At 36.6% G+C, this 24878-nt stretch overlaps 4 protein-coding genes and 1 pseudogene across 4 annotated transcripts; 3 read left to right on the top strand and 2 right to left on the bottom strand.

Moving 5' to 3' along the window:
- Window positions 1-1186: 1186 nt before the first annotated feature.
- On the bottom strand, window positions 1187-4378 carry LOC104703172 (putative pectinesterase/pectinesterase inhibitor 12). Its single transcript, XM_087457383.1, has 2 exons — window positions 3200-4378; window positions 1187-1955 (listed from the first exon to the last, which is right to left on the bottom strand). The coding sequence occupies exons 1-2, from the start codon at window positions 4137-4139 to the stop codon at window positions 1267-1269; spliced, it is 1629 nt and encodes a 542-aa protein (XP_087313509.1). The 5' UTR covers window positions 4140-4378; the 3' UTR covers window positions 1187-1266.
- Window positions 4379-8425: 4047 nt separating this feature from the next.
- LOC104752270 (cyclin-L1-1) lies at window positions 8426-11296 on the top strand. The gene is made up of 7 exons (XM_010419133.3): window positions 8426-8539; window positions 9028-9205; window positions 9300-9381; window positions 9508-9648; window positions 9786-9955; window positions 10208-10481; window positions 10600-11296. Exons 2-7 carry the CDS (start codon window positions 9054-9056, stop codon window positions 11056-11058), a joined length of 1278 nt encoding a protein of 425 aa, XP_010417435.1. The 5' UTR covers window positions 8426-8539; window positions 9028-9053; the 3' UTR covers window positions 11059-11296.
- Window positions 11297-11640: 344 nt separating this feature from the next.
- Window positions 11641-15631, top strand: LOC104703169 (phosphatidylinositol 4-phosphate 5-kinase 3). Its single transcript, XM_087457382.1, has 7 exons — window positions 11641-11855; window positions 12181-13485; window positions 13570-13735; window positions 13812-13922; window positions 14011-14320; window positions 14409-14484; window positions 14792-15631. Exons 2-7 carry the CDS (start codon window positions 12302-12304, stop codon window positions 15102-15104), a joined length of 2160 nt encoding a protein of 719 aa, XP_087313508.1. The 5' UTR covers window positions 11641-11855; window positions 12181-12301; the 3' UTR covers window positions 15105-15631.
- Window positions 15632-19738: 4107 nt separating this feature from the next.
- On the top strand, window positions 19739-22317 carry LOC104705066 (protein IQ-DOMAIN 4-like). Its single transcript, XM_010421059.2, has 6 exons — window positions 19739-19951; window positions 20068-20142; window positions 20254-20667; window positions 20737-20967; window positions 21045-21167; window positions 21245-22317. The coding sequence occupies exons 2-6, from the start codon at window positions 20074-20076 to the stop codon at window positions 22001-22003; spliced, it is 1596 nt and encodes a 531-aa protein (XP_010419361.2). The 5' UTR covers window positions 19739-19951; window positions 20068-20073; the 3' UTR covers window positions 22004-22317.
- Window positions 22318-23188: 871 nt separating this feature from the next.
- Window positions 23189-24724, bottom strand: LOC147941871 (uncharacterized; annotated as a pseudogene).
- Between the last annotated feature and the right edge of the window lie 154 nt (window positions 24725-24878).

Genomic DNA, 24878 nt, shown 5'->3' with positions numbered 1-24878 from the left:
AATTATAAAGATACAAATTTTAGAGAGAACAGATGCCAATTTGTAATCACGAGATCACTATAGTACAGACGCACTCATGACTACGCGCAAACATATTTTTATTGGGATATCATGTCATATATCCCATTTGAGGTTGTCACGGGAATGAGAGATGAGAATTACCTAATTTCATATATATGTATTTCAAAAACCTCAACCAACACACTTCTGTCAAATCATAACCTAAGTAAGTTTAAGCATCTCAGACAAATAATGTTTGCACGATTCAGTAGCATGCTACATTTAAGGTAATTGACGCGTTAAGCACCTCAAAGTAGTAATCCCATGGTCAGACCGTCTCCATGCGAGGTGATAGTCGTCGTCTCTCACCATACCTCACGCTAAACAGATGTTCTAATCTTCTATTGGGTTTCACAGCTTTCTTTCATTCATCCCTTAACAAAACAAGCAGACCGAGTGGGGCTTATGTTTGTTTCTATAGCGGTCAAATTGCCTACTTTACACTCACCATCAACCAATGCAATAATAACAATGTTCTTTTCGACGGACAAATTTAAACTATCCAATACATTCTAAAATTCCGCAACAATATGCTTTTAAGTTTTCAAATATTCTACCCAAAATAATTTATCCCACCTTTTTTTTAACTCAAGTTTTGTAATGCCAAGAAGGTGCGACCGGCTCTTTACTCTTACCGTGTATACAAATTTGTTATTCAACCTTTCATAGGATTAAAGAAAAAATTAAAACGAAATTGCAATCATTATATATAATAATTAATATTATTTTGAGGTCACTGGGTCGTAAATTTGTTATTCAAATTATTATATTTTCTTTCAATTATTAAGAGGTTTTGGGCCTAGGCCTCAGTTGAGCTATCGACCGTGTATTCAAATTGAGGAAGAAATCGGATAATTATTTATTTTAAGCATTTGGATTTAGCAATACGTAACTTATTCATACAAATAAAATATGCCACTGACGGAACACAACTTGTCAAGTATGTTTTAATATAAAGTGTTGGAACTTTCAAAAAGACATGATCGCATGGGTTTCTCCTCCTACCACTCAGATAAAGCCAAGAAAGACACATCCTCAGACTTTTCAAGAAAGATACATCTTTTGCCAGCTTATATACAATTAATACAAGACAGCTTTGATCAGAAAGAACTCAAACCACAGATAATTATTTAGAACTTATTTTCTTTTTATTGTAATTAGAATTTTATATGAAGACCTATACACTTGTAGCGCAAAAAAGAAGTGTTAAATTCCATTATCATAAGGGAACGAAGTACTGCCTAACCAACCATCACCGGTGATAAACTCCGTTGCCGTGAAGTTAAAGGCATCTTCGTAACCCATAATGTGATAACCCGGCCAGTTGACCCGTTTCCCCGTTTCAGAACCCGGACCGTTATTATTATATTCGCCATAATAAAGTGTATCAACTTCATCCCCACCGTTCCATTTGCTCCAACCCGAACCGTCAATAAACTCATCAATGTAAGATTCCATTAGAACCGTTCTTGAATATTCTCTCCATGGACGACCCAAGTAGCTCTTTACTTTATTTGAGCTATTGTACAAATCATCGGATGCAAGGATGGAGCAGTTTTGCATCGAGATCCCGGTGTCTTCATCGGGACTATCACGTGACTGAGCCGTAACTACAGTGAATTGTCCTGGCATAGGCAACTTTGAAACGATGTTGCATCCTTGGAAGACCACGGCCGCATTCCCAAAGATATAATCAATGGTTCCATAAATATCGCATTCGCGATAAAATTGTCGGAATGAGTGGGTGTAAAGTGTGTCCTGGTAACCATCAATGACACATCGGTATAAGGCCACAAAATCCGCATTCACTCGTAATGCAACCGCCTGGTGCTTCTCGGGTCCTGCTGTGTTTGTTATCATCATATCCCTCGCCAAGAATCCTTCGCCCGAAACCGCTGTGACCAAACAAGTTTGAGAAACAATTACAATCTTGATTTAGTACCAACACAACTCAACTTGTCGATTTTCAACAGGCTTTTAATTTTTAAATTCCAATGAAATGGCTCCAAGAATCATATACGTTACTGATGTTATATAAAAAAAAAAGAACTATACAAAATTACTAATCTCTTAACTAATTAATCACATCTGAAACACTAGGAAAAAGAAAAATAAACACTGGAATAAAATTCTGAAACACTTTAAAAGTTTACAACTTCTTCTTTTTGTTTTGTTATATCAAGTTGTTCACCTTTTTTAAAAACCATGATTGTAAGATATAAAATTTTATTTTTTATTTTCATAGGACAAATAACATAATTATTGAAAAGTAAATTACAGTAAAACCTCTATAAATTAATAATGTCGGAACCATGAAATTTTATTAATTTATAGAGGTTTTAATTTATCGATAAATTAATATTTTATTAATTTATGAAGAGATTTTCTCATTTTCGTATTGAAAATTTTCTATTACAAAATAAGATACTTTTGTTATCATTTACATTTTTTAAAAATTTCTTAATTTATAATCTTGGTTATCGTAATAGGATGAATGTCAATTGTTTAATAGATTATCTAGGTAAAAATGAGAAATTTTAGAAGTTTAGAGTTTAGAAAAAATTGTTACTATTATCCTTCATGATAATGATGAAGTCGCAGAAGATATTGCGGTACATTTAAAACCAATTACTAAAGAATCAATTATCGAATCTATGACTCTTCACAATTTATGGATGCGATTTGAAAATACAACAATGAAAAAATTAGAGATGAGCTCCGATAAAAATGCAAATTCAAGAATATGCAAACAACAATAGAATCATATTTTACTAGAATTTCTTAGATATATATATATATCTATATATATATCAGTTTATATGATTATTAATTTATATTGATGGGACCATATTTTTACATAAGATTTCCAAAAAAAAACTATCTTATCATTTTATCGAAATATGTAATTTTTTACACCGGCCCAATTCAGGATCAGAAGAATTTATTAATTTATAGCGAGTACTAATTTAAAAAGTATTAATTTATGGAGGTTCTACTGTATATTGTATATGGTCCTAGTTGACAAAAAAGGCAAAAAAAAAAATAACATCCTAAGTCTACACTATGCTCCAAACGATATAGCACTTAAGTCTTGTTTGATAGAAAAAAAGATTTTTTAAAAGAGTCAAAGATGATATACCTAGAGTAGCAGATCGAAAAGTGGTCCATCCATCTCCGACACTTCGGTTGCCGGTAATAAAAGTAACATCAGATCCATCTCCGATCAGAACAATATTAGTCTTGTAGCTTGGGATCTCAATGTTCTCTTCATACACGCCTTCCCTTACATATATCAGCACTCGGTCGTTACTCATATTCGGAGCAAAGCTTATGGCCTCGTTAATGGTCGAAAAGTTCCCTGTTCCATCGGTAGCAACCACGAGGATCTCACTCGGGTCGTACTCATCGTACCCGTCACTAGAATCTTCTAAAAACCGACGATCTGTCTTAGAGACCCAGTCAGGAAATAACCCAAGTAAACGGCGGTTCTTAGTCTTGACGCCAGTTTTTGGATCCTTGGCTCTTCTCTGTTTTGGAAGAGCAGAGAGGGAGTTGCTTACGTGTTTGTAAGTGGTCGTGAAAGAGGTCACGAGCTTTGGCTTTAGCGGACCTGAGGCTGATTCAAGACCTTCCAAGCAAGTGTCCTTGTTGGTGAGAGCGGCGCTTAGGTATGCTCTAGCGTCAGCTAGCTTCCGTGAATCGTTAGCACCGTCTTGGATCTTGGAGATTGATCGTTTTAAGAAGGTTGAAGTGATATGGTGAAGATCTTTGCAATCTTGAAGAGAGCCACGTTGACCCTCGACTAGGTTGTTGGATGTTCCGGGGACAGAAAGAAGATTGGTGAGTTTTCCGGCCTCGGAAAGAGCTGTTTTGAGGGTTTCAAGAAGGAAAGAGAGAATGTTGGGGCTTATGTTGATGGAGATGGAGAATTTTAAGGAGTCCAAGCATGCATTTGGATATGGTGTGTTCTTGCAAAAACTTGCTACAGAGGTTTGATTAGGGTTTAGGGAACTCGAAAAAACGGAGGTAGTGAAGAGGAGGAAGAATAAAAAAGTGAAGTTGAGAGAGGAGAGAGCCATTGGAGAAGAAAATGTTTGAAGCAAATGGTGAAGCGAGTCCTGTGGTTTTTAAAATGTAGAGAGGAATGGGTTTACTTCATGTGTTTGTTCCATATAACGACAAATCAAATATCTATAATTTGGAATAATTTTGAACCGATCGAAAGATTCCATCGAAAGTCTTCTAACAATTGATTGAAGTATCCAGAGAAAACGATGTGCATGTTTTGCCGTTTAAATTGGGTTTAGATATTGTCACTTCTCATATCGTGTTGCTATTTTAATAAGATTTATAGTCGTGACAGATATAATCTGATCTCTATTATGTCATCGGTTACTATTTTACAATAAGATAACTACTATGAACCATAAACCATAAGCGATCTTTAACATTTTGTAGGCCACTGATATGGTCCAATTACGAAAGTAACGACAAAAAGCACTTTTGGGGAGTCACTAAAGTTGCATGTCTATTTTTTTTTTTTTTTTGACACTTTTGGTATCGGAGTTTTATGATATTCACAAATTCTCATATCTTGCTACTATTTTAATAAGATCTATAGTCGTGACAGACTTTCTATCATGTCATCGGTTACTATTTTACTATATGATAAGTACGATGAATACCATTAGCGATCTTTTAACATTTTGTAGGTCGCTCAGTTGATATGCGTCATTTTTTTGTCACTTTTGGTATCGGAGGTCTAATAATCATATTCACAAGTTGGGATATGTAGCTCGGATCATCTGATCCGCCAGGTTCATTAGATTAACTAGAAATTAACCTTCAGAATCACATAAATAGCCCCAAAATTAGATTCTTTGAACTCGTAGAAACATAAGAAAACATTCTTGTCGGTGTACGTCATTTCGTTTGTTTGACTCGGATTTGGAATCGAATAATCCGTATTATATAACAAAAGTGGTAACACTAGAAGTTGCGATTTTGTGTCTACTATTGTCAGAATTTGTTCACGGGATGGAGAGACGATTTCTACCGGATCAAGACAATCATAACATTATTTTATTCAGTATATATATGCATGAAAAGTTCTTTTTTTCTTTTTTTTTTTGCTAAGCATGTAAATATCATAAGAATGAATAGAGGTTTTACAATGATTGAAATACCTATGCGAAGAGCAATCTTGGCAAAAAAATAAAACAAGGTTACAATAGAGTTAGGGGGAAATGGGATCCGTATTAGTGGACCCAAAGAGGCAAAAGGTCCTGCCAGCGCTTCCTGTGACCTCTTGATGTGATGATGTCCTTCATTTCACGGTCCACGAACTTGAAGATGATGGATGGAGCAAGCCTGAAAGAATTGTGTAAGATGTTATTTCGTTGTCTCCATAAGTTGTAAACCACGACCTGAGCAGATAACTTCCTTATGAGCGAAGGGGCGGTTGGGGAAGCTTGTCGGGTCCAGGAGAGGAGTTCTGACCATGAACTAAATAGCCTTTGGCGGGGGCAAATCCTCGTGAAGGTTAACTTCCATACCTGAGCAGCAAACTCGCAGACCAGGAAGATGTGATCGCGAGTCTCAGAAGCGATGGAACAGAGACAACAGGCATCAAACTGAATTATCCCCCAAGAGGACAACCTTTGGCGAGTGGGGAGCCTATTCAGGTGGCTGACCCACATATGGAAAGCAAATTTAGGGACCGCACCTCTGAACCAGATAGACTTTGTCCAACTTTGCTTTGGTTTCCTTGGTCGCATGGCTTCCCAGGTCGCCGCTGTAGAGAAGCGGTGGTATGGTTTATTGTCCACACACCAAATATAAACATCTTGGTCTTGTTCAGGCGACGGGGGTTGCAGAGTGCGGAGGTGGTCATGGATTTCCCGCGCCGCAGGTGATCTAGAAAGAGGTAATCTCCATCCGGCGCCCTCAATAGCCTCCACCACCTTTGCAGAGATGGGAATGCGAAGGCTTCGGGCTCCATAGTCACCTAGACGATTTATAAGTGGACCAAGCAATGTCCAACTGTCAAACCAAAAGGAAGCAGTGAAGCCATTACCCACTCTGCATTTTATAAATTTTTCCGCTAGAGGTCTAAGGTTCAGCAGCGTTTTCCAAGCCCAAGAAGCGCCAGTTGGATAGTGTACATCCCAGAGAGAGTCGTTCCTGAGGTGGTGTAGATGGTGCCAAGCTGCCCACAACGAGTTGGAAGGCTCGAACAACCTCCACACTAGTTTCAAGAGCAACGTTCTGTTCCAATCTGAAAGCCTTCTGAGGCCAAGACCCCCTTCTGATTTTGGTAGACAGACCACTTCCCAAACAACTTTAGCTCCTTTTCCTTCGTCAATATTTCCCGACCAGAGGAATCTGGCACAAAGACTCTCAATCCTTTTGATACAGCCTTTAGGGAGGATGAATGTAGACATCCAGAAGTTTATAGAACCAAAGATGACTGAAGATATTAATTGCAGCCGCCCTGCGAAGGAAAGTGACTTTGTCACCCATGATCTGAACTTTGAGGAGATTTTTTCGAGGAGAGGTTCATATTCCGCTATACGCAGCCGTCTGTGCATAAGGGGAAGGCCCAAGTATCTGATTGGGAGGGCACCTAAAGGGAAACCATACGTTTCCAACATCAAGCTTCCATTGTTTTCTAGGCCTCCATGGAACAACTGACTCTTATCTTTGTTTACCTTGAGACCAGACCAAGATGCGAAGTCATCAAGTGTTTCGCAAATACCATGAAGTGACGAATGGCCCCCATCAAAGAAAATCATTACATCATCGGCAAACATTAGGTGGGAAATGGAGAGGTCTGAGGCCTTAGGATGATACTGAATGTATCCGGCGTCAAACCGAGTCTGTAGTAGCTTTGAAAACACTTCCATGGCTAGGACGAAGAGGTAGGGGGAGAGGGGATCCCCCTGTCTCAAGCCCTTGGAGCTTTTGAAAAAACCACCATGGCACCCATTAACGCAAACTGTGAAAGATGGTGTGGAGATGCATTGGTATACCCAGTTTATAAATCTCTCAGGAAGTTGAATGGCTCTTAACGCAGAAATAACAAAATCCCACCTAACTGAGTCAAACGCTTTGCGTAAATCCACCTTCAACATGCCTCTAGGTGAGATATTTCTCCAGTTGTAACCATGCACCATTTCAGTCGCCAACAAAACATTTTCTGCTAGAGAACGACCCGGGAGGAAAGCTGACTGAAAAGGGGAGACGACCGTTGATAGAAGACTCTGGAGCCTGTTTGTTAAGAGCTTGGCAATGACTTTATAAAGCGTGTTTAAACAAGATATAGGCCTGAAGTCTGCAGCAGTGGTCGCATTCACTGACTTGGGAATAAGTGTTAGAGTGGTAACATTCCATTGCTTTAGCAGGGAGCCAGAGCTGAAGAATTCTCTGATGGCAGCGGTGATATCTGGACCCACAATGGACCAAGAGTTCTTGAAGAACTCCACCGGGTAGCCGTCTGGACCACAAGCTTTATTTTGAGGGAGGGAGAAGAGTGCTTCTTTGATGTCCAAGTCCGAGAATTCCTTTCGAGGTCATCAATCTGCTGCTGAGTACATCTGTAGGATAACAGCAAATTCATATCGCTTTGCTCCATTGAGGTCGCCTCATCCTGATCATTGAACAGATTTTCAAAATAGTCAGCACAGTGGGCGCTTATCTCCTCTTGAGACTCATATCTGTTTCCGTTCTCGTCAGTCAGGTTGTGGATGGTGTTAATTGACTTTCTAGAATCTGCCATTATGTGAAAATATTTTGTGTTACCGTCTCCATCTGCAAACCATGTGACTCTAGATTTTTGGAGAAAGAAGCTTTCCTCTGCCTCCGATAAGTTCTTTAATTACTCTTAACAAGAACAAAAATATTTCGTTACTTAGCGAACTAAATATATATTTGAAGTTTGTCCTAACACTTTCTTGTTACTGGATATATATATTTCCCCCTAATATCAGTGATATCATATATCACTGTTCTACATAACATAATAATCAAATGGGGTTTTATAGTGTTTAGTTTACTCTTGTTTTTCTACATAACAAATACATCCATTTACGAAAACCATATAAATATACTTTATCATGTCAAATTTTCATTTTTTAAAAGTTTAGATTTACATGTTAAAATCAATAAATTGAACAAAGATATGTGTATGAGGAAGAAACATCCTAAGTGAAACCAAAGAAAAAATAATAAGTGAAACCAAGGAAAAAACAGAGCCCAGCTAAAATCGATTCAGCGTGGAATTGGGCCCACGTTAAAGGAGGCCCAATTAGTTTTTAATTTAATTTATTTTTCTCTTTTTTCTTTTTTTTCCTGAAGGGCAAAGATTATTTTAGTTCTCTTTTGTCGCCCTCCTCCTCCTCCTTCCTTGGCTTCTTCTACTTCGATTCCCGATTTGCCTCGCCGTGGTTCCGTCGCACCGCAGTGCCTCTCCGTTTTCCTGGTAATTCCGTTTTAACCCAACCTGTGCTGGTTTCTAATCGCTATTTCTTCCTTGGCTTAATCTCAGTTAGGTTTGGTTACCTCGAATTGCTTGATCTCAGATTAACCTAGTTGGAAACTAGGGCCATAATCTCAGAACTAATGTAGCAAACAGCTACAATCTAGTCTAGCCTCTCGGTTATAGTAATCAGTCTGTGATTCTGAATCAATGTCTCTCTGACCTCTGCATCAGAATAATTGCATCATGTATTGCTTACAATTGATATAGAACCTGTAACTGTTCTTGCCCGCTATGTGTTTTTCTTTTTCTTTTTCCATCTTAGTATCATCTAAGGGATGTTTCATTAAGGGTTTTATTTTATGTGTTTCTTACTTAAAGATTTGTTTGTTTGTTTGTTTCAATAAGTTTATCTTTTGTCTTGTGATTTTCTGCAGTAAAGCTTTTTAGTATGTGTCTTAATCTAATTTTACTTCTTTTGATGGAAACAGTGACCACCCCGGCATTTAGTGAACTGATGATTTACACTGCAATAGACAATTTCTACGTAACCGATGAGCAGCTTAAGGCTTCACCTTCCAGGAAAGATGGGATAGATGAAACAACTGAGATCTCTCTTAGAATCTATGGATGTGATCTCATCCAGGAGGGTGGAATATTGCTCAAACTGTATCCTTTCCTTGGTCTTATTATTTTGCTTATTTTGCAAAACTTAAAACGTCATATAGCTGTGACTTTCTTAACCTATATGGGTTGTCTTTAGCCCCCAGGCGGTTATGGCTACTGGCCAGGTTCTTTTCCACCGGTTCTACTGCAAGAAATCTTTGGCCAAATTTGACGTTAAGGTACTTATTCTGTCTCTTTCTTGTAGTAGTTATGTGCTTTGAGGCCTTTAGAATTAGAAATGTTGTTCTCTAGTAGTGTATACTGCCTGTCTACAACCGTAATGATCTGTAGTTTACCTTGTACAGATAGTTGCTGCGAGCTGTGTCTGGCTCGCATCAAAACTGGAAGAAAACCCTAAGAAAGCAAGACAGGTAATCATTGTATTCCACAGGATGGAGTGCCGCAGGGAGAACTTTCCACTAGATCATCTGGACATGTATTCCAAGGTTAGTTTCCTTGCTGCACCATTACTTGATTTTGTCATATTGAATGCTTTTCATGTCCATCTGTGTAGAAGTTGAGGTGCTGCCACCTTTTATATCTTTTCTTATATTTTTCTTCCTACTTGTTGACTTTTTTGCAGAAGTTCTCTGAGTTGAAAGTTGAATTAAGCAGAACTGAGAGGCACATACTGAAAGAGATGGGTTTTGTTTGTCATGTTGAACATCCTCACAAGTTCATATCAAACTACCTTGCCACACTTGAAACACCTCCAGAATTGAGGCAAGAAGCTTGGAATTTGGCAAATGATAGGTAAAACCCCTGTTTTCAAAATTTTGCTGTGGATATTATTTTATGTAATTACTTGATAGTTAGATGTACACCATACTGTCTGTTTTTAGGTTTATAGCTGACATTTAAGCTGAAGCTGGGTATATTAGTTGAGTCCTGACATATTCAGTGTGCTGTTTTGATTTAAATATGTTTGTCATGCTTTCTCAATATCTGATCATTCTTTTATGATTTTATCTGATTGAATCTCTCATTATATGTCTATAATTGCAGTCTGCGTACAACCCTCTGTGTGAGGTTCAGAAGTGAGGTTGTGGCATGTGGGGTTGTGTATGCTGCTGCCCGTAGGTTTCAAGTACCTCTCCCAGAGAATCCACCCTGGTGGAAAGCATTTGATGCAGATAAATCTAGTATTGACGAAGTGTGTAGAGTTCTTGCTCATCTATACAGCCTTCCAAAGGCTCAGTATCTTTCTGTTTGCAAGGACGGGAAGCCATTTACATTTTCCAGTAGATCTGGGAATCCTCAAGCTCAGTCAGCTACAAAGGTGAGTTGGATTGCTATCTAGATTTTGTGATTTTTTGTCCATATTCTGAAATTAATCTGATTGCGTTTTATTTCTGTAATCAGAGCTAGGATTAAAGTACTTGTCCTCTGTGTTACAGGATGTGTTGCCGGTGCCGGCAGTAGGCGAGGCTGTTGATACAATGTGTACTCCAGGATCAGCTAATAACGACACAAAGGATGGAATGGTTACTACGCCTCACGAAAAGGCTACAGATTCCAAAAAGAGCGATACTGAGTCGCTCAGTCAGCCAATTGTAGGAGACTCAAGGGAGGAAAAAAGTAAAGTTGGAGAAAGAGAAAGAGAAAGAGAAAGAGAGAGTGATAGAGAGAAGGAACGAGGTAGAGAGAGGGACAGGGGTAGGTCTCACAGAGGCAGAGATTCTGACAAGGAGAGTGATAGGGATAGAGACAAAGTCAAAGATAGAAGTCATCATCGGTCAAGAGATAGATTGAAGGATTCAGGTGGGCATTCGGATAAATCAAGACATCACTCTTCTCGGGACCGTGACTATCGCGATTCGTCACACTCGTCGAAAGACCGTCGGAGGCACCATTAAGCCAATCTTCTTGTAACCCAAATTGGAGGTACTACACTAAGCCAATTCTCTGGTCACCAAATCCCCTTGTCTTACTAGATGTTAAGACATGATAGTGTTTGTATTGTTTTAAGAGTCGAACCCATATGTTTCACTCTTGAGTGTACTCATCAATTAAACATCCAGTGAGGAGGAATCACATGTTAAGATCATGTTAATTCAGATCGAGGTAGTTAATAGTAATTTGGAAATTATGAAAGGGGCATTAAACTTTGGAATAGTAAAATGTAACTTTGACTTGTATGAGTTGTGTGACCCAGAGGAGAGGAGAGTCAGTATGGATTTCTGACTTGTGGGCACATGATTGTATCATTGAAGCACGTTCCCAAACATTGTTTATATCTTTCGGTACTTGTCTATTAGCTCCACCTAAGAGCAACGTATATTCTTATATGATATGGAACCATATACTAGATCTTCTGAAAGCCTAATAATTCTAATCAGAAACATAATTAATGAATTTATAAAAAAGATGATGATCGAGGCTAGCACGTAGTCTTGTTGCCGGCTGCATAAATAATCGAAAAAAACGAAAACGGCTACATTTTCATCGTTGAACCGATGATTTGATATCCTTTTGGAACAGAGTTTCATCACCATTCCGGACTTTCTGATAAGTCTGCCTTCAACCATTTTTTTTTCTCTGGTTTCAAGTATACGGATTCGGATCATCCAAAAATCCATCTCACTATCTTTATTTTCTGGACTACTTTGTCATGTTGGTTGACGATACATCAATCTCTCTTCTAACTAATCAGGTACATTTGTTTCTTTTCTGAGAATTTTGATGTGTTGTATATTTACCACTTGATATAGGTTCTTGAATAATCTGTTTGATCATTCCTTTTGTCAGTCAACGAATCCAATCTAAAAATGATATATATAAGAGTAAGTTTTTTTTTCATTTCAGATACCAATTTGAAGAATAATAATCAAATTACAGTAATGACATTAAACTCTTAAGAGATTTTTTGTTTTTCTTCTTTTTGTATATAAGATCTTGATTGTAATAAATCCATTAAGATTTTATCATTTCCATGGTCGTTGATCAAAGTTGCTTATTGTTTTAACAAACAATTACAGAACAGAAGAAATGTTTGAAGACTAAATGTTGTTATTGGAGGAGACAAACAAGCCAATAAAAAAAGTCAACGAGATATATCTGACTTTAGTGGGCTATGGAGTAGAGTAAGCAGACAGCAAAATGCAAGAGACTGTGTTCCTCTTCACTGAAGAGAATCTGAACAAAGGGCAATCCTCAGGGGGCAAATATAAACAAAGCTCTCGACGTGTTGTGCCCATGACAAGTTGTGAGGTGAGTGATTCGGCTGCGGAGATTAGAATAGTAGAAAAGGTGCTAAAGAACGGCGACCTTTACAATGGAGGCTTATCTGCCGGTGTTCCACATGGGACAGGGAAGTATCTGTGGTCGGACGGTTGTATGTACGAAGGGGAGTGGACACGCGGCAAAGCGAGCGGTAAAGGACGTTTTTCGTGGCCATCCGGAGCGACCTATGAGGGTCAGTTCAAGGACGGTCGAATGGATGGAGAAGGAACGTTCATTGGAATCGACGGTGACACTTATAGAGGGCATTGGCTGTGGGGAAGAAAGCATGGCTACGGAGAGAAGCGTTATGCAAACGGCGACGTTTACCAAGGAAACTGGAAGGCCAATCTACAAGATGGCAACGGACGTTACGTGTGGAGCGATGGGAATGAGTATGTAGGAGAGTGGAAGAATGGTGTTATCTCTGGGAAAGGAGCCATGACTTGGGCTAATGGAAACCGTTATGATGGTCTATGGGAAAATGGAGCCCCGGTTGGGAAAGGGGTGTTGAGTTGGGGAGAGGAGAAGACTAGTAATAGTGGATGGGGGAGAAAGAGCAAGAAGAAAGATGATGAGATTGTTCAACATCATAAGCTCTCTTCTGTGGAAGCTTTGTCAATGAATACCAATTTCCCGAGGATTTGTATATCGGAGTTGGAGGATACTAGCGTGTCTGATCATGTTGAGGCGAGTCCGTATACGAGCGAGTCAGATACAAGCGGATGCGGAGAGCATGAATGGGCAAGAAGTCCTTTGCTTTTAGAGAGTGGTGGTGCCATGAGTTTGCAACAAAGTCCAAGATGGTTGGATGAAGGAGATTGTAAGAAACCAGGGCATACGGTTACAGCCGGACATAAAAACTATGATTTAATGTTAAATCTACAACTTGGGATTAGGTACTCTGTCGGGAAACATGCTTCCCTTTTGAGGGAACTTAGGCATTGTGATTTTGATCCCAAGGATAAGCAATGGACCAGGTTTCCCCCGGAAGGCTCTAAATCTACGCCTCCCCATCTATCCGTTGAATTCAAATGGAAGGATTATTGCCCTATTGTGTTTAGGTAAGTAAATGTACTAAAGATTTTGGAGTTTGGAGACAAATGATCCAATTGTTCCTGATTGCACATTTTTGTGTGGTGGAACAGGCATTTGAGAGACTTATTTGCGATAGATCAAGCGGACTACATGCTCGCTATTTGCGGAAATGAATCTCTTCGAGAATTTTCTTCGCCTGGAAAGAGTGGTAGCTCCTTTTACTTGACTCAAGATGAACGCTTCATGATCAAAACCATGAAAAAATCCGAAATTAAGGTAAATTATATAATCTTTTGATTTCACATTGCTTTTAGATACATATTTTGAGATTTTCTTTTAAAACCATTCTTAGGTATTGCTTAAGATGCTTCCAAATTATTACGAGCATGTTTCCAAGTACAAGAACTCTTTGGTCACTAAGTTCTTTGGTGTGCATTGCGTCAAACCAGTAGGAGGACAAAAGGTATGAGAAATGGTCCTTCGTTACAAGTTTATGTACATAAATCAAATAAAAGCTTATTTATTGTTATCTTTTGTGACAAAAAAAAAAGACTCGGTTCATAGTGATGGGCAATCTGTTTTGTTCGGAGTATCGTATACACAAACGATTTGACTTGAAAGGTTCATCACACGGCCGTACCATTGACAAGGATGAAGGTGAAATCGACGAGACCACAACACTCAAAGACTTAGATCTCAAGTATGTGTTTCGACTCGAGACGTCATGGTTTCAAGCCTTCATCAACCAAATCGATATCGACTGTGAGTTCCTTGAAGCTGAAAGAATTATGGACTATAGCCTCTTGATTGGTCTCCATTTCCGTGAATCTGGCTTGCGTGATGACATTTCCTTGGGCATCGGTATCAATCATTCTTATGTTTCTGTCAACTTTAGTTTTTGGTATTTTTCTTCTTTTCTCTGAAAAAATCAGTTGCTTGCTTAATTCAGGTCGAAGAGATCAGGAGGACAAATTGATGAGAGGGTATAATTCACTTCCAAATATGGACTCTGTCATCCAAACTTGGTACCTTATACCTTACCATTTCTCGAGTTTTAAATACATAACCATATATTATACTCAAAAAAAGAGAAACAACCAAATTATCCTAACTCGGTCTTGGATTCTTTCATTCATTTGAGTGGTCAATTTAGATCAACAGAACTGTATTGAATTAACCATATTGTATAGAATCGTTAGTGTTTACTTGATTGAACAATTCTCACTAACTTCAAATGCACCTTTTACAATCGCATAAGCTTAACATATCAAATTCAAATTATTTTTCCTTTTTTATTTTGACACTATTTTGTTTTTGTCTTTGAAAATGTAGTAACGGACCCTTAATGAGACTAGGAGAAAGTACACCGGCAAAAGCAGAGCAGGTGAGAAAATTTGGGGAAGAGTCATGGGAAGAAGACGACATTGACAACTCAAATCCTAAGAGTACGAAGAAAGAGGTCATTGAGGTGATCCTTTATTTCGGTGTTATTGACATTCTTCAAGACTATGATATCACCAAAAAACTAGAGCACGCCTACAAGTCACTCCACGCAGATCCCACTTCCATTTCAGCTGTTGATCCTAAGCTTTATTCCCGAAGGTTTAGAGACTTCATAAACAAAATATTCATTGAAGACAAATGAAAATGGAACTAACATGCAACACCTACACAAGTTCAAAGAAGAAGAATTTTATTGTACATCAGAATCTAAGGCATGGGGTTTGGCATTTAATTTTTTGGGTTTTGAATGTCAAATTAAAACCTAGAGGCCCCCTAAATACGATTAGATCGCACGGCACCCCGCAATGTTGCTCGAATCCAAGATGTTGAAGAGGTTGCCGGCTGTTTTGAGATGAATTTTTGGGGTTTACTCATTTTGTAAAGAGGAAGAGAGTTTTGGTGCTTCCTCGAAAGCTAGAGTAGATATTAGGACAATGCTTCTTGATTTTATTGTTAATTATATGGTGAGCCGAGCTGACAAAATCTACATGGACAAAGAGTAAACTTTTTTTGCATTTTGTTTTTGCCTCTGACTCATTACTGTTAATCTTTATCTTTATCTTTCTCTGTATCTATAGGTTTTTTTGTAAAATAGTTTTCTTTCATGAATAGTTGTTCTTTTTGTAAAACCATGTTTTCTTGTAGTATTTCTAAAACCATGTTTTCTGGTAGTGTTTCAGTAATTGCTTCAAGCCATACCGAACATGAAATCAACAAGTGGAACTAAGTCCTCACACGAAAAATGTTGAGGTTAAGTTTGTCCATTGGCGGCTTGCACAAAACTTATAAGGGAAAATAACACCCACACCCATTTTCTCCTAAAGTATTGTCACAAAAACCCACTTTTCACTCATGGTATACTTTCCCAAGTTTTTTGCTTATGTGTCCACTTTCCTTTTACATTTTTGCTCTAATTAACAACTTACCTCTCTTTCTCTCCTTCTTTTCTCTCTTTTTCTCTTCTTTTTTGTTGTTAACACTTTAACAAAGTAAAATTTATTTATTTGTTATCATAAAACAAATTTTCTATTTATTTATATAAAATATGTTATGATTATATATTTTTCTACATTTTAAAATACATATTGCTATATTTTTTATGAATTTTTAGATTATACAGTATCCATCAGTCGTTGAACATTTGTTCAATTATAAGTGGATAATCAATTGCAGTATTGTTAATAGATAATTACTTGTGTTTATTCATACAAAATATACATACATAAATTTGGTTAGATCTTTATCCATAGCATATTATCCATAACACAACATAGACCAAATAAGTACAAAACCCTTTAATTCTAAATTTTAAATCCTAGAACATAAACCCTTGAACCTAAAACCAAAACTATTCATTTTAAAAAAAAAACAAAGTTTAGTGGATAGAAAAATTGTGGATAGGTCTCCATGAATTTACAAAGCATATCTAGACATTAAGCTGAAGAATAGCAGTTGAATGGTGGCTATGGATGTGATCATGTGGATATTTTTTTGTGGATACCAATGTAGACAGACCAAAGAATCATCATACAACATCCACACAATTAAATCCATAGACACCATGAGCTCCTTGCTTCATATTTTGTGTTGGTCCAGAAACATATACACTCATAAGTGGTTAATAAACAAAATAAAAATTAACAACATTGATTTATTTAGAACATTGAATATCAATCATGTGGATTAGTAGTTATGGATACTTATCTTATAATATCTTGCTCATTCTTTACATGAGCAGAAATTTGTCCAAGATAAATTAGCCACATAGATTTCTTTTAGCTAAATGTTTTTGTACTATTTTTCAGCTAGAAGTAGGTATATTAGAACTTAGAAGTGTCACTAGAAGCATACTACACAATAAACATGGTCATTATTAATCTCAAAGCCTATCCACCAAATTCTGACCACGTGGACAAGCAATCCAGATGAAATTTATTGACAAGTTTGTTGCATGTTCAAACATCACTATAGTTTAGCCACTTAGATGTCTTTTAGCCAAATGTTTTTGTACTATTTTTAAGCTAGAATTAGAGATATTAGAACTTAGAAGTGTCACTAGAAGCATACTACACAACAAACATGGTCATTATCAATCTCTAAGTCTATCCACCAAACTCTGACCACATGGACAAGCAATCCAGATGAAATTTATTGACAAGTTTGTTGCATGTTCAAACATCACCATAGTTTAGGGTTTAGACTTTAGATGGTATATAGATTCAATGTCTATGTTTTGAGTTCAAGTTGTATTGTCTAAGGTTCAAGGTGTAGGATTTAGGGGTTAAGGTTAAAAGTTTAGGTTTAGGTATGTGGATGATGTGTCTATATTTTTAATTCATGGTTTAGGATTTAGGGTTCAAGGTGTATGGTTTAGGGTTTAGGATTTAAGATTTAGGGTATAAGGTTTACGTTTTTGGGCTTATATGGATTTAGTGTCTATGTGGTGTTAGGATTTAATATTTAGGGTATAAACCCTAAACCCTAAACTCTAAACCCTAAACCCTAAACCCTAAACCCTAAACCCTAAACCCTAAACCCTAAACCCTAAACCCTAAAAGAAATCCTTGTAGCTGAAAAATAGTACAAAAATATTTAGCTAAAAGAAATCTATGTGGCTAATTTATCTTGGACAAATTTCTGCTCATGTAAAGAATGAGCAAGATATTATAAGATAAGTATCCATAACTACTAATCCACATGATTGATATTCAATGTTCTAAATAAATCAATGTTGTTAATTTTTATTTTGTTTATTAACCACTTATGAGTGTATATGTTTCTGGACCAACACAAAATATGAAGCAAGGAGCTCATGGTGTCTATGGATTTAATTGTGTGGATGTTGTATGGTGATTCTTTGGTCTGTCTACATTGGTATCCACAAAAAAATATCCACATGATCACATCCATAGCCACCATTCAACTGCTATTCTTCAGCTTAATGTCTAGATATGCTTTGTAAATCCATGGAGACCTATCCACAGTTTTTCTATCCACTAAACTTTGTTTTTTTTTTTTAAGTGAATAGTTTTGGTTTTAGGTTCAATGGTTTATGTTCTAGGATTTAAAATTTAGAATTAAAGGGTTTTGTACTTATTTGGTCTATGTTGTGTTATGGATAATATGCTATGGATAAAGATCTAACCAAATTTATGTATGTATATTTTGTATGAATAAACACAAGTAACTATCTATTAACAATACTGCAATTGATTATCCACTTATAATTGAACAAATGTTCAACGACTGATGGATACTGTATAATCTAAAAATTCATAAAAAATATAGCAATATGTATCTTAAAATGTAGAAAATATATAATCATAACATATTTTATATAAATAAATAGAAAATTTGTTTTATGATAACAAATAAATATATTTTACTTTGTTAAAGTGTTAACAACAAAAAAGAAGAGAAAAAGAGAAAAAAGAAGGAGAGAAAGAGAGGTAAGTTGTTAGTAAGGGCAAAAATGTAAAAGGAAAGTGGACACATAAGCAAAAAACTTGGGAAAGTATACGAAAGTGAGTTTTTGTGACAATACTTTAGAAGAAAGTGGGTGTGGGTGTCAATTACCCTTAATTTTTTTTAGCAAAAGGCATATTCCACCAATAGTAAAAAATTCTAGAGTGAAGCTACCGTGTACCTTCATCTACAACTGAAGAATAGCGGATGATTTTGACTGGGGATAAATTAGACACTTGAGGAACAAGAGTACATAAATTTAGCGTACGACAAAAACAGAATAAAACATGGTACTAGAATACGATAAAGAAAAAAACATGATCCTGTACTAATTCTTTGATACTCAATGTGAATAATATCTATGTCTCAGTAATTATTTTCACTATATATCATGACATTATCTTGATCAAGAACGCTCGACAAAGATTTATGTGCCGGAATCCGGATAGACCAATCCGGAGGGTAAACTATTTCGGCACCTAAAGAACATACAAGGGGAAAAGATGACCTTTTTGTAATCATGTGCATTTAGTGAGGTGACGATCATTATTGATCTTGGCTCAATCACAAACATTATTATAACATAAAATATTTTTAAAAAGAATTTAAAAAAAACACCATTAGTATACAAAACCTAGACATTAATTCATTAGAGAAGGGGAGTCCAAGCATTTTAATTAGCTATAAACAATCTGTCTCCAATTAAACTTTGGCCTTATGAGTTATGACCTGGTATTAGTGAGTTAGAAAGACCTCTTACTTCGTGTGAAGAGGAGAGAGACAGCAAGTATTAAGAGGTTTGCACGTACTCTCCCTGCCGACTTCCAAACAATTAAAATAGAATAAATAGGAAGCTACACAATGTTGTTATACGTTAAAATCTTCTCTCTTATTGTTTGTTAATAAAGGTGGATAATTGTTACACGTTCTAATCTTGGATTCATTATGGAACTGAAAAGTTTGATCATCCTCTTTACTATTTTGATTTTTTTTTTTTTTTTTCTGAATAAACCCTTTATCGTAATTATGTTTATAGTTTGACAATCAATTACACAATTCGACCTCTTCCTCTTAAATTTTGTTTTGGCTTTGCTCTTCTTTTACGATTTCGTTACTCATTTCTTGTTGGTAAAGAAAACTCTCGACCAAACAAACGAATTGAAGGTGAAAGTGAGAACTAAATCCAGAGTGGAATGGATAAAGAGCATTATAGCAACATCAAAAAAATTAAAACTCAGCTTTTCTAAATTTGTCAATCACTTTTAGATAATTTTTAAAACAGTAAGAAAAGCTGGTAATTCTAAAATCTACAACACCAGAAATAAACAAATAAATTGTAGATAAAAATAACATATAGAGAAACAAAAGCTAAGCAGAGAATTGAAAAAAAACAAAAAAAAAACAAAAAAGAAGTTATAACTTATAACGTATCTGTCGTTAAATCTGTTGAATCGTTCTTACAAAACACAATCGTAACAAAAGTCAATTGGGTTCCCACGAAACGGTGGGGCCCATCGCGACCAGGTCTCTACACATAATCTCATCTCTTTCACAAAAATTTTATTTTGTAAAAGAACTTTTTTTCTTTCTTTCAGTTTGTAAGAAAATGTTTCAATGAACGATTTGTCTGAAAATTTCAGGAGAAGATGGGTAAGAGCTGGTTAACATGTGTCTCCGCGGCTTGTTTATCTCCAGGAAAAGACAAAAAGCATCAAGTTGGTTTTCCGAATCTAATCTTGAATTATTTGTTATGAACATGTAACCTAGCTAATGATGCAATCAAGATTTGCTAATTTTTATTATTTGGTTTTGCCTTGTTTTCCAAGAAACCTGAGAAACCCAAGAGGAAATGGTCGTTTGGGAAACAAAAGAGTAGAGAATCATTTGAATTCCCTGTAGAGGAGACTCCACCGGTTGACCCTTCATCTTCTTCTGTTTATCAGCCGTCTTCTCCTCCTCCTCCGTTGCCGGATTTTGCTCCTCAGCCATCGTTGCCACCACCGTCTCCTCCACCTCCCCCTCCGGCATCTGCCAGCAATAGAGGTTATGGTGAGTCTAAAGAAGCAAAGACTAAACAAGCTCTGGCTCTTGCATCGGCTGTCGCAGCCGAAGCAGCTGTGGTGGCAGCACATGCTGCCGCGGAGGTTGTGCGTCTCACGACCCCGTCAACACATCAAATTGTGGAATCAAAGGAGGAAACTGCCGCAATCAAGATCCAAAATGCGTACAGATGTTACAAGGTATATATACAAATCAATTGATCCCTCTTATTATGAGGGACTTACTCTAATTTTTTCGGGTTTCAACAGGCGAGACGCACTCTTCGTGCGCTAAGAGGAATGGCCAGACTCAAAGCTTTGCTACAAGGAAGATACGTTAAAAGACAAATGAACGCGATGCTTAGCTCAATGCAAACTCTTACACGTTTACAAACACAGATCCAAGAGAGAAGGAATCGCTTATCTGCGGAGAACAAAACTCGTCACAGGCTGATTCAGCAAAAGGGTCACCAGAAAGAAAACCATCAGAATCAGAATTTGGTCATTAGTCTCCCATACCTTTTACTACACTGTATCTGCATGAACCAAGTTCTCAGATGGACTGAACTGTGTTACAGGTTATCGCGGGAGATTTTGATTCGAGCAATAAATCAAAGGAACAGCTCGCGGCAAAGTCCGTGAATCGAAAAGAAGCTTCTGTAAGACGAGAGAGGGCTTTGGCGTATGCTTATAGTCATCAGGTATATATAGATTAATAACAAATGATCACTATGAAATTCTTCGTATTCACAAATACTAATGTTGGAAAATAAAACAGCAAACGTGGAGAAACTCTTCAAAACTTCCACACCAGACAATGATGGACACAAACACAACAGAATGGGGTTGGAGTTGGCTTGAGCGATGGATGGCTTCTCGTCCATGGGATCCTGAATCTAATGATGATCAAGTCTCCCTCAAAAGCTCTCTCAAACGCGAAAACAGCATCAAGACTTCTCCTGCCAGATCTAAAACACAAAAGTCAGCCAGCCAAAGTTCTATTCAGTGGCCTGTAAACAATGGATCCAAGAGCAAAAAGAGCGAGTTAACTAACCGTAGACACAGCATCGGTGGTGCATCATCTGCAAATGCTAAAGATGACGAGAGCGTTGGAAGCTCGTCATCCCGTCGAAATTCCTTCGATAATACACAAACTGTTAAATCCAAGGTTACTATGGAAACAACAAGCAACGTGTGTAATGCGCAACCTGTGAAATCTAAGGCTAGTTTGGGAACAAAAAGAAACTTGGATAACAAGCAAGCTTTGAAATCAAAGGCTAGGGTGGGAACAACAGGAAGCTTGACTAACACGCAAACTGTGAAACCCAAGGTTAATGTCGAAACAACAGACAACTTGGGTTTGCAGAAGAAGAAGGTTGTGTCTGATAAGCAGAAACCTCCGCAGGTAGTACTGCCAAAGAAGAGGCTTTCATCTTCTACTTCTCTCGGGAAAACTAAGATATTGTCGGATTCGGACAAAGCAACAACAGGTGCTCCAAGTGGAGAGAAGAAGAAAAGAAATGGTGGTAGCAGTTAACCTAAAGTAATAGCCTTATGATGTTGCTTTGGTGGCGATTTGATAGAGTTAGCAACTCTAATTCGAGATTTGTTTTCTATCAACGCAAATAGAAAAGAGAGAGAAAAAAAAAAAAAAAAAACCTTATTTTGATATAAGGACTAAACGTGTTGAGACCTTATTTTGATTATATTGTTTTCGTTGAGTGAGTGAGTATATGTCTGTTTCACAGTTCAGTTTGGTTTTTCATTTTTTTTTAACTGCTTAAACCATTTACTTTGCATTAATGTTTGAAAATAGTAGTTGAAATCAAAATGAAGGTTCATTTATTTGTTCTCCTCGTGCCCAGACCGTCACCATCCATTAAGAACACTACAAAGAATGGACGATATAGCTTCGGAATTTATCACATGATTTTTTTGTAGCTAATTTTTGCGATGATTTGTTACTAATTAGTTACAAAAATTAAATTAAAAGTTTAGTAGCAAAATTTTAGTAATTTGTTATAATTAGTGACACCATTAGATACAAAAAAATAGTTTGTGAGAAATAGCACTGACAAGCAACTATACTTTTGTGACAATTGTAAACATATTTTACTAATTTATTTTGAGGTAATTAGTTACACTTAAGTAAGGACATTGTTGTAACAAATATACCTACTATTATGATTAGTAACTTAATTTGTAGTAACTAGTTACTAATTATTTTTGTAGTAAATAGCTACAGAGAAGTAACAATATAGGTATAACAAATATACTCACTATTTTGTATACTAACAAAATTGAAATAAATAGTTCCAATAATTCTCACAAATTATTGTCACAATTTAAAGGTGTAGATCATTTATAATGACGTTAACTTCAGTACACTAAAATAGATATGTGATTTTTAACATATTGTAACATTTTCGAATAATTTTACTGTAAAAGATAACAGTAATAATTAAAACAAAATAAGAAAATCATGAGGCATAAACAGAATAACAAAAATTGGCATTACATAATTGTTCACTGTTTTAGGGAAGCAAAAAAAAACTTAAAAAGACTAATAAAGCTTAAACAGAATAACAAAAACTATTTTGAAGCACCCGTTTTACTGAAACCATAGTACTTGAGTAAAGTAAACATAAGAAAAAATTCTATTAATGTCAAATTTGAGTATTGCAAAGCACATAAAAGAGAGAGTAATATATATAGGTGCAATTTACCTGCAAGTGCATTTGTTGGTGCTAGCAAGTTGGTAGATAACTTCATTCAACCTATCCACTTCATCTTCCAATTCACTCATCTTCAACAACTTAGCTTCTAAATCACGAACTCTGATCCTCAAGCCAATTACTTCTGTTTCATCATTGGATGTTGTTGTGGTGCGATTCTGAAAAAATGTTGACGGAGTGGGACCAAGTCCAACACAACGAACACGACCAGGCTGTTCAGTCCCAAATACTTGAGCGAATTCATCAATTGAATTTGAGGTAGTGCTGTTCCCATATGTGTTTCCAGCGTTTTGAGTTATCTTCTCTTCTAGTTGCTCCTGAAAGTAAAACAAATTACCAGAAAACTTAACTAACTGCTCGATGAAGATTCAGTAAAAGGAAAGCATAAATAAGAAGAGAAGATAAGATTATAGTAATTGGCTATAATAAGAAAACTCACCGATAGTTCTCTTGCTTGTTCATTAACAAAACTTCCATTAGCTTTTTGGCGTGTACACACAAACATCTCTCCACGGCTGGGTCGTTTACCCGTCTTGAGAGTCTAGACATTTATACAAGAGAAATCAAATAAGAAACAAATGAAATAATAAAGTACAAAGAGCACTTACAATTTCTTTAGCCTTCCGAGCAATACTTTTTTTCCCTAAAGTATGTGGAGTCTTGTAATGGCTCCTACTCTTCACATTTTGAGCTCTCAACTTCTGAAACTCGATGAAGATGTAAAAAACTTAAGGAACTCATAACATTATATTACAACACAGTAAGATGATTGGTATCTTACCTTAGCTTTTTCATCAAACTGCAATTTCACAAAATCTTGTCATTGCTCTTTTGGAATAGAATTTGGTCGAAGCTCTATAGCTTCCTCTGGAGTGTTATGGCGAAAAAATTTCCACAGACGAGTTTTATGACTTTTGCACTTTTGACTTAAACTTTTCAGCATAAACTTTTTGATCTTCTCATTAGAAGGATCAAAAAAAAACTTAGACTGCATATAAGTTTGAATAGAGATATATAGTTAAAAGTCATGTTGATAGTTGTACATTCTAGAAAATTTGACCATTATCATACCTGAATATACTCCCAAGCCTCATCCTTTTGCCATATTGGAACCTTTCTCCAATCCACATAATTTATAGGAAATTTTTTTGACATCAGTACTTAACATACCAAGCCAAGTACCAAATAAACCTCCACTTCCTCCTTCAGGTTGATTATGGGGACCAAACTCAAGGATGACTTTACGATTCTCCATTTCCCAAAAATTTTGTGCAGTAAGGTGTTCCTGAGTTACAATTCCATCTGAACCTGCAAGAAAAAAACATGGATGTAAATTTGATAATGACTATTATATTTAGAAGTTAAGACTGTGTTATTGTACCTATCACATTAACCACCCATTTTCCTTGCTCACGCCCTTGTGTATGCAGAGTATTGGAAGTATTCTGACGAAGTTCCTCATGAATATCATTTGTTTCATTATCTGTTCCATCTTGTGTTTCGTCGGAGTCATAGGTAGACATCTGTATATAACTTTTAAAAGACTCGATTATTTTTAATTAGAACAGGGAACGAAAATAAAACATAACCGAAGTGAACTTGAACAAAGACAACAAATAACATCCAACATACAAGTCCTCCAAGCAAATAACATCCGTTAACGTCTTCTATAATATT

The sequence above is a fragment of the Camelina sativa genome, chromosome 7, assembly GCF_030686135.1.
Source record: "Camelina sativa cultivar CO46 ecotype springtype chromosome 7, ASM3068613v1".
In the NCBI taxonomy this organism is placed as follows: Eukaryota; Viridiplantae; Streptophyta; class Magnoliopsida; order Brassicales; family Brassicaceae; genus Camelina; species Camelina sativa.
Note: the sequence above shows the minus strand (reverse complement) of the source record. Positions and strands in the feature narration are given on the sequence as shown.

Excerpts from the sequence above, each read along its gene's own strand:
- LOC104703172 (XM_087457383.1), bottom strand. The coding sequence starts at position 4,139 with ATGGCTCTCTCCTCTCTCAACTTCACTTTTTTATTCTTCCTCCTCTTC. Across the intron at positions 1,956-3,199 it reads TTTTCGATCTGCTACTCTAG|CGGTTTCGGGCGAAGGATTC; the intron begins GTATATCATCTT and ends GTTTGGTCACAG.
- LOC104752270 (XM_010419133.3), top strand. The coding sequence starts at position 9,054 with ATGATTTACACTGCAATAGACAATTTCTACGTAACCGATGAGCAGCTT. Across the intron at positions 9,956-10,207 it reads TGGAATTTGGCAAATGATAG|TCTGCGTACAACCCTCTGTG; the intron begins GTAAAACCCCTG and ends CTATAATTGCAG. Across the intron at positions 10,482-10,599 it reads AAGCTCAGTCAGCTACAAAG|GATGTGTTGCCGGTGCCGGC; the intron begins GTGAGTTGGATT and ends TCTGTGTTACAG.
- LOC104703169 (XM_087457382.1), top strand. The coding sequence starts at position 12,302 with ATGCAAGAGACTGTGTTCCTCTTCACTGAAGAGAATCTGAACAAAGGG. Across the intron at positions 13,486-13,569 it reads TATTGCCCTATTGTGTTTAG|GCATTTGAGAGACTTATTTG; the intron begins GTAAGTAAATGT and ends GTGGTGGAACAG. Across the intron at positions 14,485-14,791 it reads GACTCTGTCATCCAAACTTG|TAACGGACCCTTAATGAGAC; the intron begins GTACCTTATACC and ends TTGAAAATGTAG.
- LOC104705066 (XM_010421059.2), top strand. The coding sequence starts at position 20,074 with ATGGGTAAGAGCTGGTTAACATGTGTCTCCGCGGCTTGTTTATCTCCA. Across the intron at positions 20,968-21,044 it reads ACCATCAGAATCAGAATTTG|GTTATCGCGGGAGATTTTGA; the intron begins GTCATTAGTCTC and ends ACTGTGTTACAG. Across the intron at positions 21,168-21,244 it reads CGTATGCTTATAGTCATCAG|CAAACGTGGAGAAACTCTTC; the intron begins GTATATATAGAT and ends AAAATAAAACAG.